We start from the raw sequence: 20,065 nt of genomic DNA on the forward strand, positions 1-20,065 counted from the left end.
GCAATATACGAATTTTAACAATTCTCCAACGTTAAGGTACCTCCGCATAATATGATGAGTTTCAAATTAAGCAGTCATGCCTCGAGGTTAAGAAAAGTTAGAAGCTGCAATAGAGGTATTAATTTATTGTAGTAGGGTAATATTCATTGGCATGAAATAAAAAGATAACCACTTTTGCCATGTGACAAAAGTATCTATACATTTATTTTTATTTTTTTCCTTTTTTGTAGCATACAACAAAGATTTATTAGTAAAATATCACAATAATCTTATTTTTCGGGTAAATAATACCTAATATTATTAATTAAATGTTTTAAACCACACAGTCTTTGTCATTTTTCATATTTTTTTTGTCTTTTCGTACTTCGCTTCGTATACTGTATATTATAATGCTAAATACTTGATCTGATTGAATAGATATTTTTAACTAAACGAGAATAGATGTCTGTATGTACAAATTGTAGCCTTCAATAGCTCTAAAAATTCACGATTTTTTTAGAAGTTATTAATACTGCTGTTTTACAATCTTACCGAAACTACTGCCACATACCAAATTCTGAAGAACCACTTCATTTTCCTGTGGCAAATCTGTAAATTTATAAAAGGTTAACACCGGGAATTCATTTAAAGAAACGCGATACGTATAATGGTAAAATTATGGTTAAATTACTGTCAACAGTCGCTCCTGAAGTTTTGTCTTCGATGCTGGACGACTTCGAAGCCGATCCGTTTTTTAGGCCGTACAATGATGGCACAGCATCGTGGGTCTGAAGAGGACGAGGTTTCAGTTTCCAAATTTTGTCTGGCGGAAAATGTTTGCTGCAGATACGAAAATCTTTCCGGTTGATGGTTTTCTCTCGTCCTGAAAATCTTATCCATTCCGCCGCACTGAAAAAATAGATGTCTTCATAGCTAGCACAAAATTCCAGTAATTCGAATACGCTACGTTACTATTCAAATGCGCGAATGAGAGAATATACATACTGCTCTTCGTTCTTCGGCAGCGTGAAGAAATGAAAGTGTTTCTCCAAACGATTTCGGCAATTCACCACGTCACACTTACGCGGCATTATTAATCGCTAATGTTGTATTTTTTATACACGACTATGTTGAACTCCTACTTGCGTTGAACAATACTAGGCACACCGTGGGAACGCCGCCACGAAAAAGGTTAATAGCAAGTTAATAGGTTCTGACGCTGCTTGGTTGAATGCAACGTGAATTTGGTTATTTTTCGATTCTCAAATATATTAAGTAGTTCCTCCCTGCCTCAACAGATGGCGCTGCTAAAAATCTGTACGGTTGGCTGGTTCTCTATCCCATCCTCCTTGCTCTTTTTGATAGCAGAGGTTTGTAGTATCAATAGCACCACTCGCAGCGCCGATATCATCTGTTGCATTGAAAATTTGAACGCGCTACACGTGCGTCACACTTTTAATATTACCTCCTGGAAAATGAGTACACATTGTTTTATACCCGGGTGTCGGACAGGATACGTTAACGAGCATTTAGAAAACAAAATACACGGCAAAAAACAAGTTAGTGTATTTACTCTGTACGATACGTAATGTAACCAAACCAACGTGTCAACTAACCTCAACAATGTTTAGCACGAGAACTCTTAACTGTACAACTAGCTCACAAAATTTTTTGAAATCAGAGAACGCCTTGTTTTACCATTTATCTCATAGGAGGAGCGCTTATGTTAATGGCAAAAGGCTATACGTCGTTCACGTAAATTATTGAGCAAGTCAGATACAATAAAAAATTTACGCGCGCGTAGCGCATTTCAATTTTGAATGCAAGTGTGGCGGTCGAGCCACCTTCCTCGCTAGGGAATGCTCCCCAGCGCGACGACAGCGACAAGCGGCAGAGACGAAAACAAGAACTGCAACCACTGAGAATTTTCTCGATGCTTCGAGAGGTCAAAAAGTAACGAGCAGAACTCTCCCCTCTCGATAACGGCAACGGCTGTTTCTCTTGCTTTAATATTAACAACACTTGTGATATCAAAATAATAAATAAACATTGGTTAGTTGGTAGCGTCATTATAAAGTGCAGCAATTGTCTACAATCATTTCTAGCTATAGAAACATGAACCTGTACACAAGAAATTAAACCAGCGCTGCTCGCGGCGCTATTGGACGACAAACTCCCAACCAGAATGTAACCCACTTTTGTAACACTGAGATATGTCTCCTCTTTTTTTCCTTCCGGTATACAGGTCTGGAAGCTCCGGTGGTGGGTGATGTTCCGCTTATTGTCCATAACTTGTACATATTACATATCGCGAACCATATGGCCAATATCAGAACTATATATATATATAATATCAGAAATATATATATATATATATATATATATATATATATATATATATCAGTGTAATGTATACGAGCTTACGTTTATGTTTGATTTTTCGAAGGCAGCCAACTTTATAACAGACGGTGGAAAATACGTTCCATTAGTCTTAGAACTATAAATAAACACATTACCTTGCAATTTGCTGTACTAAATACTGTTGACTATGACAAGTCATTTGTTTATTATATATTCAACATTTTTACTATTTGAATATCGCACGTCGCCGCCATTAACTGACGAAGATTGAGTAACCAATCAAACCAAAGCGTTGATTGGCAATGCTTTGTTTTGTAGGGAGTCTAGTATGGGGTATTTCACTCTACCTGCGCATCGTGAAATCTTTCAGTGTTCGAGGTCGACAAAAAAAAAATTTCTGGCAGACATACTCTAAATCTGGGGCTGATTGAGCAATTCTGACACCGGATTCGGATTCAATATGTCCAAAAATGGATAAGTATGGTGTTCTAGTCTGCCCGACAAGCCACTTTTATATATACTTGTAATATGAGTGTGAAATCGCCATGCAAGGATAAAAATTACCTGGCCATTATTAAACCGTATAAAAAGAGTAAATTTGCTTTTCTTCTGTTACAGACAGCATTCTTGACGGTTGCAGTTTTACCCTTTCGACTAGTGGCCATTACGGCACTCGTGATATTGGCCTGGCTTCTCGCTTGCTTGGGACTCCATGGACTTACCGAGGATGATCTCCGTCGAGCACCACTAACCGGATGGAGGCGGTGAGAATAATTAAGGCAACATATTCCCTCATAAATGTATAATAGAAAATCACCCCTTCACACTCAGGCATACAACATATTCCATGAAAATACTTATTAAACCTTGCCAGGCTTCGAAAGAAATCACACGTGCATGACCATACACTCATTATGGCTATCCATTATCTCCGTGCAGACGTAGTAACACGCGCTGCTTGTTCTTCGAGGCTACCTTCTACGAAGATTGCATTGTGCATGTGCGAATTGCCAATATTTTCAGTACTCCAATGAAGGGAGGACCTTCAATTATACTTCTGGGCAAGTTTTTGAGATTGCAATAGACGTACAGTTCAGAAAAAACAAATTATTAGAATTGAAAAATAAAGCTTTCCAAAGACGAAACCGATATTGACTGATTGTGAGTTGAAATTTGTTGATCCTCAAATTTCTTTCAAAATCATCAGAGTAAACGTATCGTATTTTACACTCTTTTGACCAACCAAGTAATGAAATCGTTTCAAATTTTAAGAAATGATGAAATTTGCAATTTGTGCTTATTCGGTCTTTACAGATCGTTTGGAAAATTTTAGGAAACACTATAAATTTACTCCCAGCCAGTTTTCACTCACATTGAGGATGTGGCATTTTACTGCATTGCCGAATGTAGTAGATGTCTAAATTTTTCATCATTTTAGGGAGAGGTCCAATATTTCGAATGACCAAATACACAAAATGTGATCTAAAAAGCGAAACTGAAACCTCAAAACCCTGGAACAGCAAGAAGTGAAATTGGCCGATTCCCTAAAAGTAGAGTGCAATATCCCAGTTCCCCAACATTATCAATGGCAAAAAATTCCAACAGCCGAATACTTAAATTTTCAAAATTTAGAACGTACAGATTTCTAAACGACCGTAGCTGTGAATAGCAGAACTCTAATGCAGTAAAGTTCCAAAAAGTTTTTGTATTAAATCACTTGCCGGAACTCTGAAATTCGGAATACTTTCGCCATTTTGTAATTTCGGATCTTAGTACATCAGAATTATGATGTTTCGGAATTGGGTATATTTTGCTTTGAAATTTTTGGGTATTTGATCGTTTGGAGTTCTAATCTTTCGGAATTTCGGACACCACCCTAATTTTCTGCACTTTTGTCGTAGTCAAAAAAGCACGATTATGAATCCTGTCATTTCCCAAGAAAAGTGAATAAAATATGGTCCTCTCAATTTGTCGAGTATAGTTGAGGGTCGGTTATCCCCTTAGCTGGGACATAAATCGTAAACCGTAAATTCAAATGAAATAATTGAAGTTCTTAATGACTTTACAAATATCATTTCATAATTCTTCCATTTTTTTATGCCAATATCATATTGCTTACGATTGGCCAATTTTATTGGATTCAGGGTAATTCTATTTAGGAATAGATTTTCAAATTCGCAAATCGTACGTAAGATTTATCATCAATTTTCAATAATGTCAAAAAGTCTTTCTTCAAATAAACATAACCTTATCAATGGCAGCTTATCATTATTTTGCACTACGTATGTATGTGTGATTAACCAATAAGTCAAGAAAAAATTCAACTGTGATGTTTTGAAAAATCATTCAGCAACAAAATCAACCGATATTTATTAAAATCAAATAAACAGAACATTTTTGATATTAACACATATGATACAACAATATGATCTCATTGGTTATCAATAATCGGGTCTTTGTACAGTTATAATTATTCCAATCTCGTTTCAATCAGATTGTAAGCCTGATGCATCCCTGAGGAAGCTTAGTTCTGTATTGTTTGCTCCGTATCCGTATATTTTGGGTTTCTTGAAAGTGCCATACAAAATACTTTCTTGTTTGTTCATCAACGAATGATAAAATTACAAGATGAAGTTTGCATGAAGATAGATTGTTTACATAAATAATTTTTGTGGAACATTTTCACCTTGTGGTATGGTACGACTTTACAGAATATTCACATCTAGACATTCCAACATCTTTATCATAGAAAAAACACTTTCGGTCTTGGATGTCTTTTTGGTAAAATCACTGGCCTGATAATTTTTTTTGTCGTATTTTGATTCGTCACAGAATTTAGAATATATAAATCGCGTTGAAGGAAAAATTTAAAAACTCGCGTTCAATTTTCGGAACCAGTACTCGGCGGGTAAGTGGGAGCCTGCGGGGGCCAAGGATCCTAAGAAGCCGTGTTACACTACACAATATAATATATTTTGCCAACATAAGCTTCCAAGGGTGAATCTCTAAATAAAATCGTCTGTTGAGAATTTCAGTTGTATATTTTTTTCTCTTTATCAAATTGACAATCTGATCTTTAATTTTACAGACATGAGAACGTAGCCTTCAAAATTTGTTATCTTGAGCTTAAAATTTTCTTTACTGTCGTAATTGATTTTATCGCTGAAATATCCGAGAACATGGCATTTTGAAATCACGGTATGAAATCAGTTTACAATCAATTTTTGTCGTGACTGGGGTCAGGCTTATCTGAAGAAACAGTCAGAGACTTGACGTTTCCACGGACCAATTTTGAAAATACAAAGGGCAATTGTGTCTTTGATTTACCTAATCGCAAATCTATAAATTTCAAAATAGCGTAGTAACTTTTTACTAATATAATTTTAATTTTCAATGAATCACTTTCTTGTAGTAGATATTCGAGTATTTTGACCTGATTCAAAAAAATGCCCGATGATTTTCACTGATGAATGCCTATGATGATGTTTATTAGTCGAATGACGTGGATGACATGCATCTTCGAAGAAGTTTGGCACAGAAACCAAAAGTGGTTCTATTTTATCTTTGCTTATACAAGTGTTTAATATGTGGCCAGCGCGTGATGTTTTTCCTCCTTCTCATCTCTCCAACGCATCAACAATTGCATTTCTTCATCTATGGACTTGGGAAATTTTCAAACTATACTTTCCACTACGTAAATACCTATTTTTATGTCGCTTGTATTTACAGCCGCTTGCCTATTGAATTTTGCTTTTCTGTCTGTATATTTATGTATATTATATGTACAGGTAAACGTATAAGATGAGATATTGTAGTATCGATAGATCGATGAAAAAAAATAATACCCGTATAACATACTATCGTAGAAAATAAAAAAGAAACATTGCTGTTTCGCTTTTCGTGCAAAAATTTGTTAATATCAATTATGTTTGATAATTTATTTTATATTTCCAATAAGACTAAAGAGTTTATTCAATTCGTATAGTTATTCATGTGATACGTAAGCTGTGATTTCTATACCCATTTAGTGAGGGTTACAATATTTTTTTACTCCAAATCGAATCGCAATACCTTTCTGAACTTCACTCTTAATATCTCAGAGAAAATTTTCATAAACTCCATAAGTTAGTATAAAATCATTTATAATAGACAATTTAGCTTTAAAAACTGGTCTTTCGTGATTCGAATCACGTTTCTCTGTTATAGCTATTCGGTAATGTCAGTTTTTCATTAATTATGAAATAATTTTGTCGTACCTCATATCAATATCGTTGACGACGTTCATGTCAATGACGACTTTATCGTCGTCAAGATCCTTTCTAAATTGAACGTAACACACATTTAAGGAACATTTTCTGTTGCAAAAAATTCCACCAATGAAAATGAATCTACAAAGTAATTTGTCCATCGCACCTGAATTAGCAATGTCTGCAAGAATTATGAGCATGCGAATATTATGCATGACGTAAATGATACAGAAGTAGACCGTCGATGCAGCTCGAATAACATAACACTATTTCCGAACATGCTAATGATCAGGATATTGCATAAGACTTCTTAACACAATTAGTAAGTGTCAGTTTGTGCCAGCCGCATTCCTACATTATTCTATACAAAGAAGTACAGAAGCGAATATAATAAACAAGCGGATACGTGAGAGATACGAGTAGCTACAATTCTATTCGAAACAAGGCCTTTTTACTTACTTTATTTTCTTTCAACATGTATCGCACAGACCTAATCGCTTGAAGTTCCAAATTAGCCACATACGTAACTGCATAGTAACACGTCAAGGCCTTTTTTATATATTTATTTTCTTTCAATATATATCGCGCAGACTTAATCGCTTGACGCCTCAAATTAACTATAGCCATGAATGTTAATAGGTATACTTACACGTCGGTGGACGTTTTCTCAAATGTTCAAATTTGGACCAATTTTCGTAACACGCTTTTTTTTACTAACTGTAGTATACCCTATAATTCCGCATGGAGTCTGTATCATAAACAATAGTAATTTCCAATATTGTAACTGTATGTTTCCAATAATTGCAGGCGTGAGAATTGTCTGAAAAACCAAATCCTTAGTATCTTGTAGTAGATACACTTACGATACACTGAGATAATCAGGTATTCAGGTAATGAAAGTCAGTTATGCAGCGAACTTTAAGGTCATGTAGTACTCCTACCCTTACCGACCGAGCAACCTCACCCTTTTTCTCCCTATATTAAATGAACAAACGAACGGTACGGGTTAGAATTTCGACGGTGCATCGCTCTTTTGTAGCGGAATTCAGGAAAGCTACTCATATTCCGAAAATTGTGTGTAATTAAAAAAACAAATGTTGTAAAATAAAAGATGCTCTCACGATCAGCTGGGCGCACGGCCAACCAAGGAACTCTTGTTTATTTAATATAGAAAGAAGACGGCTGAGTCTGCTCAGTCAGTAAGGGTAGGAGTATTGCATGACCTTAGCAGCGGCTACGTGAAAACTGAAATAATGCAAATATGGTTAATTCACGTGGCGGCCGAATCGAATATGTTTTCGTAGACATGTCAGAGCAAAAATTGCGAAACAATCGTAGAGATTTAACTGCTGCGCTATTTGCACTGATATACAAATATTTATAGAGGCTAAACGGGTGGTCTACAAAGTCGGATAGTACTGTACTGAATGAACTAGGACAGCAAAACTTCTGAATTATTAAGCCGTGAATTGACATATTTCATACTCTAACCTTGTACAACTCAAGTATCACACAATCAGGCTTACGCAAGGCTTCTTGACGACGATGTTCTTGGCCACGCACTTTAGTTACTGAACAAAATACTCCTACCAAGGACAATATTTGTTTAGAAGAACCGAATGGCTAGCTTTAGTGGAATTATTCACTAGATAATCGAAGAACCCCCTTCCCCCGCACACTCAGCTCTGGTAGAAAATTCTAGATTCTCTATGACGGATTTTTTGGGGAGATATACCCATTCGCAGCATCGAAATCGATGGCCCTAATAAAACTCACTTAACTTTAGAGAGTCTGATTATAAAAGACCTAGCTCTGGCGTGACGCTTATGATCTAAGTAACTCCTCGAACCCCGATGATAAAACAGTTACCTCCTGTGTACAAGCATAGAAGATAATTGTTTTATCATCGGGATTTGTTGGGTTACTTAGCTTATAATCGTCACGCCAAAGTTAAGTCTTTTATGATCAATCTCTCTGAATTTGAGTGAATTTTATTAGGGGCCATTGAAATATCACTGTTGTATCGATGTTTAAAATGATGACCCAGGTCCATCCCATAACATTTTCATTTTATGCATATTCTGTTGGAAAAAATATCGTAATATAAACTATATACATATACACGTAACGGTAGATTTTATTGAATATATTAGGTTCTAAGTATTGAACATTCAAATTATAATGCAAAGATGTGAATCGAGGAGTAGCTACCTCAGTCAATCGAGTCGCATCCGGTCAAGATGGCAACTTGGTAATTCGTAAGAAAAATTAACAAACTTTGAATTTTAATTAAACATGCCATGCCCACAATTATGAATAATTACACAGAGGGATTAAATCCGTGTATTTGTGCAGTCTTAATTACAAAAATATGTTGATGAGTCGATTTATATATCATGGTTGCAGTAAGTTGAACCTCGGTTACCCAAATCAATTCGGATTGGGTCTAATTCGAATGAGCAAAGTTCGAATAAGGAATCAGTTATGTCGGGTAAACCATGCCATTCGATAAGAATTATTACAAATATAGTTTATATACTTTCCTATCATTTTTACACATTGTCTTTATCAGACGGTAGTTATTCTTACTCGTCTGACCTGTAAATGTTCCGCAAAATATCGTTAATTTCATTTTGACTATGCAATAGCTCACCTTTTTTACCATTGATTTCTCTGTAGATCACGCGAAAATATTTTCAATATGAAGTTTGTATTTTTTAATGGAGTGTGAATTTATTATATTCAACTCCGTATCGATTCGACACAATACGTATGTTTGTGTTTTTATTCTTTCCATCCAGAAGCTCAAGAGAATACTAATTTTGGAAGAATTGCGCAAAATTTATTAATGGGAAAATGGGTTTTGCCAACTATAATTATATTATCAGTTCACCATGAATAAACGATATACATTTGCAATTAAAAAACTTGAAACTGCAACAAATACTATTCCGATCTCTCTGCGCAGTTGTCAATTATTAGGCTTTTTAGGAGGATATTGATTCAGTAAAATTGAACTTAATTCACCTGAGTTATACGGCTTTCAAACCTCTGGTTCGTAATTTCTGTGTTCTGATACCTTTTTTTTGTAACTAGAATAGACTTCAACACAGGTGTACAATAATTTGAACCTTAGAAAGATTGAATGCCTTAAAAAAATAAATGAATACAAATATATTTTGTTCCTAACGAAGATTCATTTTTCAAGCTTCTTTGCTCTATCAATAATATCGGTTTACGGATGATTAATCTGTACGTGATTGAAACAAATCAAATGATGTTTCAGTTTAATTATTATAACACATTAAAGATTGTATAATGTGACAGTGTTAAATCATACACTAAAATAAAAAGTTTTTGTATGATAATATACATTATTCTATTATAACATACATACGCTGTTAAAAATATTTGTTGGAAATCTACTAAAATTGTAATGGAAAAGTGAATTTACTTTATTTTGTTTAAGTATTCTTTGTAAACTGTAGAATTTATTGTAAGATTACCGTAAATTTACTAAGTATTGGAGCCGTAATTTCAATAAATCAGGGTATTATTTTGACAATATTATGGATTATAAATTTAATAGATGAAGAAAATAATAGATGTAAAACGGCTGTATAATTAATATAACAATTCTCTGTGAGCACAAACAGTATGTCAACAACTTGTCAGTAGCTACGATCGACTGAAAGGCATTTCAGATGGATTAGAAAACCTAGCGTATTATTTTCTCCTAACCGGGGCTCGCATCCCGTTCGCTCCCAATATTCGGATTACTAGTCAGACATCCTACCAGCTACGCCGAACTACTTTGTGGGAAAACCATGACTTTGTTTGATTGATAATACAATCGACAGATAACACAGTCACTGAAACTCAGCAATAAGATCATAGTTTCAGAATTCGTACTCACAATGCAATTTTTAATAAATTTACATGAGAGTTTAACATCCAAATTTAGTAAATTATTAGATAGTCAGTAAATTTACCGTGTAATTATCTGAAATTAAGAATTCTAATATTTATTCCAAAATTAACATGGTCATTCTGTGGGCTTTGCTGAAATCTGATATTGTTAAGTATTTTGTATAAAATTTATACATGTACAACTTGAGTAGAGTCACAAGAAAATTTCGAATTTTTCAAAAACTGTTGAGAAGCTTTTTAAATACAGTACGTATGACATACTATTTAGTAAGACTAAAATTCTTCAGGGTGATTTTAGAGCTGAGATTGGGGAAATTCGAAATCTGACTACGGAATCCTACTAACGCTCACGCAGACGTAAACGGACACTCGCAAAAAAAAAGTATCTATTCATGTCAAAAAATGCTGATAATGCTGTACTCGGGGTAAAATTGTCCGCTCTTTCCGAATTTGACATTAGTTTTGAGCTACAAAAGCATTTAAAAGGGCCAGAATTGCTGTCAAAAATGGGTAGTCATACCCTACAGAGGGTAAATTTTATGTTTTCAGCACTCCTGGCGAGTTCTTAGCCCCTCCCCTCCGGTGGTGGAAATGGGGCAGTCTGGGGGTGAAAATTGGTACGATCACATAGGAAGGGTTCCAGACGGTGCAAAATAGCATTCGGGGGCTTACGAGGTCGCTGATTCCGTTTCCGGGGTCAGTTTTCACTTATGCACCCCCCTGGGGGTGAAAATGGGGGCAGCTGGTGGAAATTAACCAATTATGAAAGATGGGGTTTTGGTTGTGGAAAATGGTATCCAGGGGTTATTAGGGTCGCTGATTCCATTCTTGAGGTCAGTTTCCACTTGTGCACCCATCTGTGTGAATGAGCATGATTCTCGTCCCTAGCCTCCCGAATTTTCACCGTCAGATGTGTGCACAAGTGGAAATTGTTCTTAAGAATGGAATCAGCGACCCCAAAACCCCCTGGATACCATTTTCCACAACCAAAACCCCATTCTTTATTATTGGTCAATTTCACCCCCAGCGTCCCCCATTTCCCCCCCGAGGGGGTGCATGAGTGAAAATTGAACCCGGGAACGGAATCAGCGACTCCGAAAACCCCCGAGTACTATTTTACACCGTCTGGAACCGTTCAAATGTGATCAGCCAATTTTCACCCCTGGCCTCCCCCATTTCCACCCCAGGGGGATACATGAGTGAAAACTGACCCCGGAAACGGAATCAGCGACCTCGTAAACCCCCGAGTACTATTTCGCACCGTCTAGAACCCTTCCTATGTGATCGTCCAATTTTCATCCCCAGACTGCCCCATTTCCACCCCCGAGGGGTGGAGGGGTTCAGAACTCGCCAGGAGTGCTGAAAACTTAAAATTTGCCCTCTGTAGGGTATGACTACCCATTTTTGACAGCAATTCTGACCCTTTTAAGTGCTTTTGTTCGCTGACTTTTTATTTTCGCGATTTTCACCCCTTCAACCCCTGTTTTCACCCCCCCCTCCAAGGGGGTTGTAGCTCCAAAGTAATGTCCAATTCGGAAAGAGCGGACAATCTTACCCCGAGTACAGCATTTTCAGCCTTTTTTGACGTGAATAGATACTTTTTTTTTGCGAGTGTCCGTTTACGTCCGCGTGAGCGTTAATGGGTTACCGCATGCGATATTTGCGAGCCTAGTTATGAGATATTCAAAATCGCAGAGTGAAATGAATGTAGATGCAGATTAATTCCTTTTGCTACAATAGATTTTCAATTTCAACAGACTGTAATCGAATTTCTTTGTACATTTATCACGTGAATTCAGTTGAATGTTTAGTAAATTCCAAACACCGTTATAGCAAATGTATAGTAAATTTACAAATGTAATACATTTACTACATAATTTAGTAAATTAAAAATACGGTTTTGCGCTATTCCGACCAAATGAAGCAAAATTACAAAATTTTATTGCAAATTTAATGAGAATGCTTAGTAATGCACTTCAATATACGAAATTTGTAACTTAGTTACACTTTTGTGTAATAAATTTCCAAACTTCTTAACAGTGTACGTACACGCATAATAGAATAATTTATATTGCAATACAAAAACATCTTATTTTATATCATTTACATATATATACATATATATATAAAATGGAGGCTGGAACATACTGGTATAAAAAACAGAGACCTACGCGTGACGGTATGCTGGGTGTTGCGGGCGTCGTTCGTCTGTGGAGGGTTTCACCATCTGAAGGTCAAAGGTCACAGAGCTCCTGCCAAGGACGCACCTGTCCTGGCACTCGCTCCTCACTCAAGCTTCTTCGATGCTCTGACTGTCGTCCATCTAGGAGGTCCCAGTGTCGTCGCCAAAGCAGAAACTAGCCGCCTTCCATTTTTCGGAAGTACGTTTCCTCTTTATTTCTCACCGCACTTTCTTATGTATTATATTTCTATACCTATATCCATATAAGATAGGTATTCATTCTATCTACGTACATGGGACAGTCTCAAAAATACAGTCACTGATCCGAGCAGTGCGTTTTCAATTATATATCTTCGCCTAAACGTAAAGACGCATATACATGTTTTCAGTTTTTCTTTCTGGACTTGATTCTTGTATTTCTTTGAAAATCTTCGAACTTGAAACGGTGGTGTTCTCTTGATTTCTGGCATTAGTTTTTATCTCAATATGTCTATGTCGGACAGCGATAATATTGAGTAATTTTCGAGAACGGATTTTTATTGGATTCGCATTCATTGTCTGTGTGATCATGTTCTTTGTGTCATATTGACAAATCACTGGTTAATAGTATTTCATAACACAATGGACTAGAAAATTCAGTTTTGGAGTGAAAATAACAATTAGGTTGCATATAAATATCAAAATTCAATACCTGTTATAACGTATTTATATAATGCTTGATAGCATACATCAGTGTTCAAATACCACATTATGTAACAAGGGAATAAAGTCGACTTTTATTCCTGTATCACATAGAGGACTTTGTTTCCGACTCAACTCTGACCGCAATACTTATTCGAAAATTGGGACTTTTAAATTGGGCTCATATTTTCCGCTGATTAAGGGTGCGTTTTAAAAAAGTTAACCTTATGGTTGAATCGGGAATAAAATGAATTATTGTGGCCTATTAATAACTACTATGTAGGCTCGTCGAAGTTCATCAACATCAACATCAGTCAATTGAACAGAACAAAAGTACGTTTTACTTTTTGAAATCGGTGAGAATCATCGTATTAGCTACCTACAAAAATTTCAACGCAAAAAAAAAAAAGAAAAACTTCCAACGGATCTAGCGAGATATCGGAGAACAATCGAGTATACTTTAGAGCCGTGGCAGTGATATACAAATTAAAGTGGGCCAAATCTTGACATTCTGCAGTCAAAATCCTGTAATTATAAGAGAACTACCCAGTTTGAAACACTACCAGCTTAACGGCTGTCAGAGGGGTTATAGAGAGGTAACTCTCATATCACTGCATGTAACCGAACTCTACTAAGAATACGGAGAACTCTGACCAGGAAAGAGGGGGATGAGCCACAGATTCTTCAGAATTCCACGTTGCTCGCAATACAACGTGACACTTCAAAGCGAAGTACCACAAAATGAAAAGTTCTACGGTCTTTGGAATTTTTATAGAGGGAGGCCTTGGAGCTAGAAGATAGATGCGAAATCAGAAAGGCTAGTTTCTCGACATTTGATTATAGTAGTGTTATGTACTAGTAAGCTAGTATGAACATATTAGCTATGGTCAGTCAAGTCATTCTTAGAACAGGTGTAATAGGTGCGCTTTCAAACGAGTCGTTAATACTGGGGTGGTAAAATAAGTTTGCAGGGACGGAAATTTTATATGCGGGTGACAGTAGGATGGTCCTCAAAAAGGTCATTTTTGAATTTCGACCGACTCACCGACTCGTCCCTAAATCGGCTCCAAATGATGAATGAATAGTTCCCCGATTTTTTCTGATTTTGATCTCAACTTTAACCCGTGCCCGCAAGAGGGTGGATTTCTCCAATTTAGCCCCTTCAGGGGAATATTAACTGTGGCAAACGAATTTCGATAAAATTTGGTATATGGGGGTTTCTTGGGTCGCTGATTATGCATCTGAACTCAATATTTGCAAATTCAAAATGGCTGATCCAATATGGTGGGCCAAAATCCCAAGAGTCACTCGATATTGCCATATTCGATCCATCATTTTGAATTTTGTAATTTGAAGTCCAGATTCGAAATCTGTGACCTCAAAAGCCCCGAGCTCCGAGTTTTATCGAAATCGAACGACTTTTGGGATTTTGGTCCACCACATTGGATCCGCCGTTTTGAATTTTCAAATTCCGAGTTCAGATTCGTAGTGAACGACCCAAGGAACCCCCCTGCACTAGATTTGATCGAAATCCTTTGGATGGACTTAATGTGCTCCTGAAAGGGTTAAATGGAAAAATTCACCCTCTTACAGGCAGGGGTTAGAATTGAGATGAAAATCTGAAAAAATTGCAGAATTATTTTTGAATTATTTGGCACTAATTTGGGAGGTGAGCCGGTCAACATTCGAAAATGACCTTTTTAAGAACCACCCTAAGATTATTAAATATAATGAAAAATCAAGTTAGGCAGATGTACGTTAGAACGGGAGTGGTCAGTCAGTCCCTAAATATGTATGAAAAATAAGAAAAGGAAAACTGATTTGTAAAATTTAAAAATCTTTGTTCGGGTAGTATATATATAATAAGAAATACAAAAAAATAGACAGTTAATCATCAGATAGGACAGCGCTTGCAAGTCAGTAAAGAGCAAGTGAAAATATCAATAACTAGCAAGTGAAAGTATCACGTGTGTGATTGACGCAGCGGGAAATACTCGTTCTTGCCTTCGTTTTTATTCAATCTTTTTTTGTTTTGACGTTCAATACATAATATTGTAATGACCTGTTATTCATCCCCGAGTGGTAAGGAATAGATTATTCGGCTTCGCTTTTACGTTTTAGGAGAACCAGAAGTTAGAATGAGGGTTGGATAACTTTAGGTATGTTTAGAATATCAATTAATGTGTTTACTGTAATAAAATTTATGGAACAGTAGAAACGAAGTGTGCAGTTCAGAGGGTGGGTGAGAAATTTCTTGGGATGAGTAGAATGAAGCGTTGCGTTGGCGTGTGCGGAGAGCAGAGTGCGGGATCACGGTTCTGGGAATGGAAAGCGATAGTCAGGTGAAATGGGAAGTATTAGATATTAGACTGAGCACGCAACAATATATTTACTAACTGCGGTACAAAATAGGACTGAATTATTTATAATAATATATAATATATAAGGGGTCATTTAACAAATACGTTCGCTTTTTGGATGGAGGGAGGGGTGGGTGGTATGACGTTCGGTTTTTTTTGTCTAGAATTCGCAGTTTGGTAGGAGAATTTCGTAGAGAAAGAAGTAAAGGGCTGCCTATCTTTTTTCATTGCCAAGCAACAAAATCCTGTCCTTTATTAAAAGTTTGCATTTTGAATACTTTGAATACGTTTTTGTGGACAATAGATCGAATTACGAATCAATACACCAAAAAGGGGGGCAAAGGGAGGGATATATATGTGACGCATTATTGGGGGGGGGGGGTAAACGAATCATTGTTGCACAGGTGAGGTCGGGGTCTACAATCGCCTACACAACAAACGCATGTTTTCAACGACCCTAAAAATAGATATAAGTACTTTAAAGTAAAGATAGGTATAGATTTATGAATGTTTATTATAAAAAATACTAGGAAATTTGAGTATGCAAGAAATTTTATGAATACAAAATATAAAATATTTGAGATAGAAACGGATTCTCGACCTTCCTTATCATGATGGCGGAACTTTTTCGGTGTCGTAAGTCAAACAATGAAAACTTCAAATCACGTTAAAGCGTGACGTTTAAACCCTTTTAGGGGGGTCCTCAAACTGAAAGAGTTTCATTGACATGAACAAATGTTTTTCAGTTCCACGTAAAAGGTGGAACTCACAATCATATATATGGGTCATTCCACCAATTATTGAGTGAAGTTGTGCCGGGGGGTCTGAACTTTACATAACAAAAAATTTTATTGAAAAGTACATAACAAAGAGAGCTTTCATGATTTTTTTCAAATTTTTTCGTCGAACCCTTTCGAAGATACAGTAGATCGAAAATTGCAAGATTTGCAATTCTTGACTTTAGATATTAAAAATATCAACCGCTTGTAAAATTTCTAAAAATAAATGAAATTATGGTTCTTGTGTAAAAAGGTCGCAGCTTTCTGAAAAAAATATTTTCAATTTCCTCCAGTGTCGGGAAAACCCTGAAAAATGAGGTCAAAAACTAAAAAACGCTTTTTCTACCAATGTATTATTTTTTTATATTTTTTAAAATATTTTTTTCGAAAAGTTAAGACTTTTTTACATGGAAAATGTATTTTTTTATTTTGGAATTATTTAAAAATAAACCATAGCAAAATAAAGTTGAAAGTTCTGTGATGAATTGCCGATCTGTATTGTGCCGCTGTCACGGTCGTCGCACGAACTATCTAATGTAGTTTGAAATTGTCTGTACAAAACATGATATTCAGCGATTTTATAGTAAATATATATGTTCAAAGTATGAAGTGGGTAAGAAATAAAAATTATTACACAAAAGAGTTATGACAAGGGTCAAATCTTTGTTATTTGAACTCTTTTTGTCACTGTTGACATAGAAACATTTCTTACAGTAGCAGAACCACGATTCTCGGCATCAGGGATAATACAATGCATAGATTGCGTCTTTTTTACAGCTACAGCATTTGCAAATCTTGAATTTAGCTGTGCTGCGCGTACTTCGTATTTTTCATGTGAAATGAAAGTGGAATCAACGTTTTTAAATGACTCACGTGCCCAGTCATACAATGCCAAGGAAGATAAAATTTCGTTTCTCGTGCCCATTTGAAGAGATACCCTTGCAGCGAGACGTTTGATCGTGCCTGCTAACCCATCACATGGTCCTTTACCATGGGATGTAACAATGAAATGCCATTCAACCTTTAGCCCAAAATCATTTACGTGATAGCACAAATTGATGAATGCCGATTTTTTCTTGAACTGTTGTGGTGCTACATCCGAAAAATAATATATCTTTGAAACATTCTGGAATTTTTGTTGATAATTATCGTGCGACGACCGTGACGGCGGCACAATACAGATCGGCAATTCATCACAGAACTTTCAACTTTATTTTGCGATGGTTTATTTTTAAATAACCCCAAAATAAAAAAATACATTTTCCATTTAAAAAAGTCTGAACTTTTCGAAAAAAAATATTTTAAAAAATATAAAAAATGATACATTGGTAGAAAAAGCGTTTTTTAGTTTATGACCTCATTTTTCAGGGTTTTCCCGACACTGGAGGAAATTGAAAATATTTTTTTCAGAAAGCTGAGACTTTTTTACACCAAAACCATAATTTCATTTATTTTTAGAAATTTTACAAGGGGTTGATATTTTAATATCTGAAGTCAAGAATTGCAAATCTTGCAATTTTCGATCCACTGTATCTTCGAAAGGGTTCGACGAAAAAATTTGAAAAAAATCATGAGAGCTCTCTTTGTTATGTACTTTTCAATCAAATTTTTATTATGTAAAGTTCAGACACCCCGGCACAACTTCACTCAATAATTGGTGGAATGACCCATATATGTATATATATAGAAACTTTGGCGGGAAGCGGACTATTTTAGAGTTAATATTAAGAGCTGAAATTTTTAGAGGATTTTTTTTTATCGATTTGGAAGCTTTTGAGCCTCTGGGAGCATATAAATTCGAAAACACCCCTGTTAAGGGACACCCTAATATATATACGAGTATATATTAATATGTATTAATATATATTCGATAATATTGACAATTTTATATAAATTAAAGTTTGAGCTTGAATAACTTTTGAACCAGTATACTTATCAAAAAATCGTAACAGATCTTTTTTATAGAGCGTCGAATTTCCTACAATATGTACTTTTCATTATTGTAGGTCAATTCGTCACCAACGTACACAATTTAAAAGAACAACACATATTTTTTACATGTTATTTCCATAAGAAACTTTGGCGGGAAAGCAGACTATCTTAGAGTTAATATTAAGAGCTGAAATTTTGAGAGGATTTTTTTTTATCGATTTGGACGCGTTTGAGCCCCTGGGAGCATACAAATTCGAAAACACCCATGTTAAGGGACACCCTAATATATATATATATTAGGGTTTTATGAATTATGAATTTTATGAATTGTTTTATGGGTGTTTTCGAATTTGTATGCTCCCAGGAGCTCAAACGCGTCCAAATCGATAAAAAAAAATCCTCTAAAAATTTCAGCTCTTAATATTAACTCTAAGATATATATATAAGACTAAGAATAGGAAAGAAAGGAATAAAAATAAAACAATACAATAGTGAGAAACCATCAAAACATTCATTCTCCAAATAAAGATGAACGCCTCTCAGCGGCTACTTACTTTGAATTTTACAAAGATGAAATATGAGTCTAACCGCAGAAACAAACAACTCATGTTCATGGACGCAACTCAAAGTCGTGAACTGTAACGACAAACATCTAGGTTAAGGTTTTCACATTCGCTGTAATTCGACCGAAATATAAAATCTATTAAGCCATTTTCTTACGAAAGAGGCAAGTGACGAATTATCTACTTGTCTAGACCTTAGACTCCATGTTTTTCAAGAGATTTCTACAAAATTGTAAAGAAGAACTTCTATTACAAGTAGTAACGGTCTGACCGGCGAGATCATGGCGGGATCAAGGAGGAACATTTATAGCCAGAGTTGTAAAACCAACACTCTACTCAACATAGCGTTAACTATAAAAAATCACGTCCATGGAGATGAGTTATTCTTGCGGTTACACTCATGCTATCCCTTTTTCTGATCTAGTAATCGGTATAGATAAAACACACAAACTATCAAATGTGATAGAATGTATAATAATTAGACCGAAAAATACATTTTACGATCCCAAAATTAGCCACGCGTTTGGTATCGCATCTGTGGCACCAGTCCTAATAATGGCTTGACTGACCGTAGCGTATGAGTACACCACTACTGTAATCAAATATCGAGAAACTAGTCTTCGTCATTTGATATGCTTTTCTTGGCTTCAAACTCTTGGACTATTAAGGTGTATTACTTGATTCTTATCGTGACTGGTAAATTAGTTACCAAACAAAATGTATTTATTTAAAAACTGCAAGTTACGATACATTTATCGATACAGGTACTAATAAGACTCGCGGGGTTAAATGGACTCATTGACTATTTAAATTCGAAAGATTCATTATTAGAATCAAGAGAATTCGTTATTGTTACCACAGGCTCGAGTAGAGCTATTGGAATTGTAACCAAGGAGTGTGGAGTGAAGTGCACACGATGGCAGTTCCCTGATAAACAATTTTTTAAATCTCCACAAAAATAAAGTCAAACTTTATAGCCGAGACTGAACTTGTTCGTAACGTCAGAGGCAATTCTAGATACCACCGTTCTTTGTAAGTAGGCGTGTAAAAA

The 20,065-nt window shown here is 35.7% G+C and overlaps 2 protein-coding genes across 5 annotated transcripts in view; one reads left to right on the forward strand and one right to left on the reverse strand.

Annotated features, from left to right (window-relative positions):
* LOC107222526 (lysophosphatidylcholine acyltransferase) overlaps positions 1 to 20,065 on the forward strand; it is a 112,505-nt gene that overhangs the window by 46,656 nt on the left and 45,784 nt on the right. For 2 of the 3 annotated variants that reach the window (XM_046733001.1, XM_046733002.1), the window contains exon 2: positions 2,959 to 3,104. In XM_046733001.1, coding sequence (XP_046588957.1) covers positions 2,959 to 3,104 — 146 coding nt within the window. Of the gene's footprint in view, positions 1 to 2,958; positions 3,105 to 12,680; positions 12,899 to 20,065 lie in introns of all 3 variants that reach the window. The other variant, XM_046733000.1, reaches the window with a different exon arrangement.
* On the reverse strand, positions 327 to 6,758 carry LOC124293162. Of its 2 annotated transcripts, XM_046733005.1 has the most exons (4): positions 2,404 to 2,535; positions 985 to 1,447; positions 671 to 888; positions 327 to 588 (listed from the first exon to the last, which is right to left on the reverse strand). In XM_046733005.1, the coding sequence occupies exons 2-4, from the start codon at positions 1,068 to 1,070 to the stop codon at positions 506 to 508; spliced, it is 387 nt and encodes a 128-aa protein (XP_046588961.1). In that variant the 5' UTR covers positions 1,071 to 1,447; positions 2,404 to 2,535; the 3' UTR covers positions 327 to 505. The 2 variants fall into 2 exon arrangements, with proteins under 2 accessions (XP_046588961.1, XP_046588960.1); XM_046733004.1 differs by lacking the exons at positions 985 to 1,447; positions 2,404 to 2,535 and adding an exon at positions 6,597 to 6,758.

Source organism: Neodiprion lecontei, chromosome 2, assembly GCF_021901455.1.
Source record: "Neodiprion lecontei isolate iyNeoLeco1 chromosome 2, iyNeoLeco1.1, whole genome shotgun sequence".
Taxonomy (NCBI): Eukaryota; Metazoa; Arthropoda; class Insecta; order Hymenoptera; family Diprionidae; genus Neodiprion; species Neodiprion lecontei.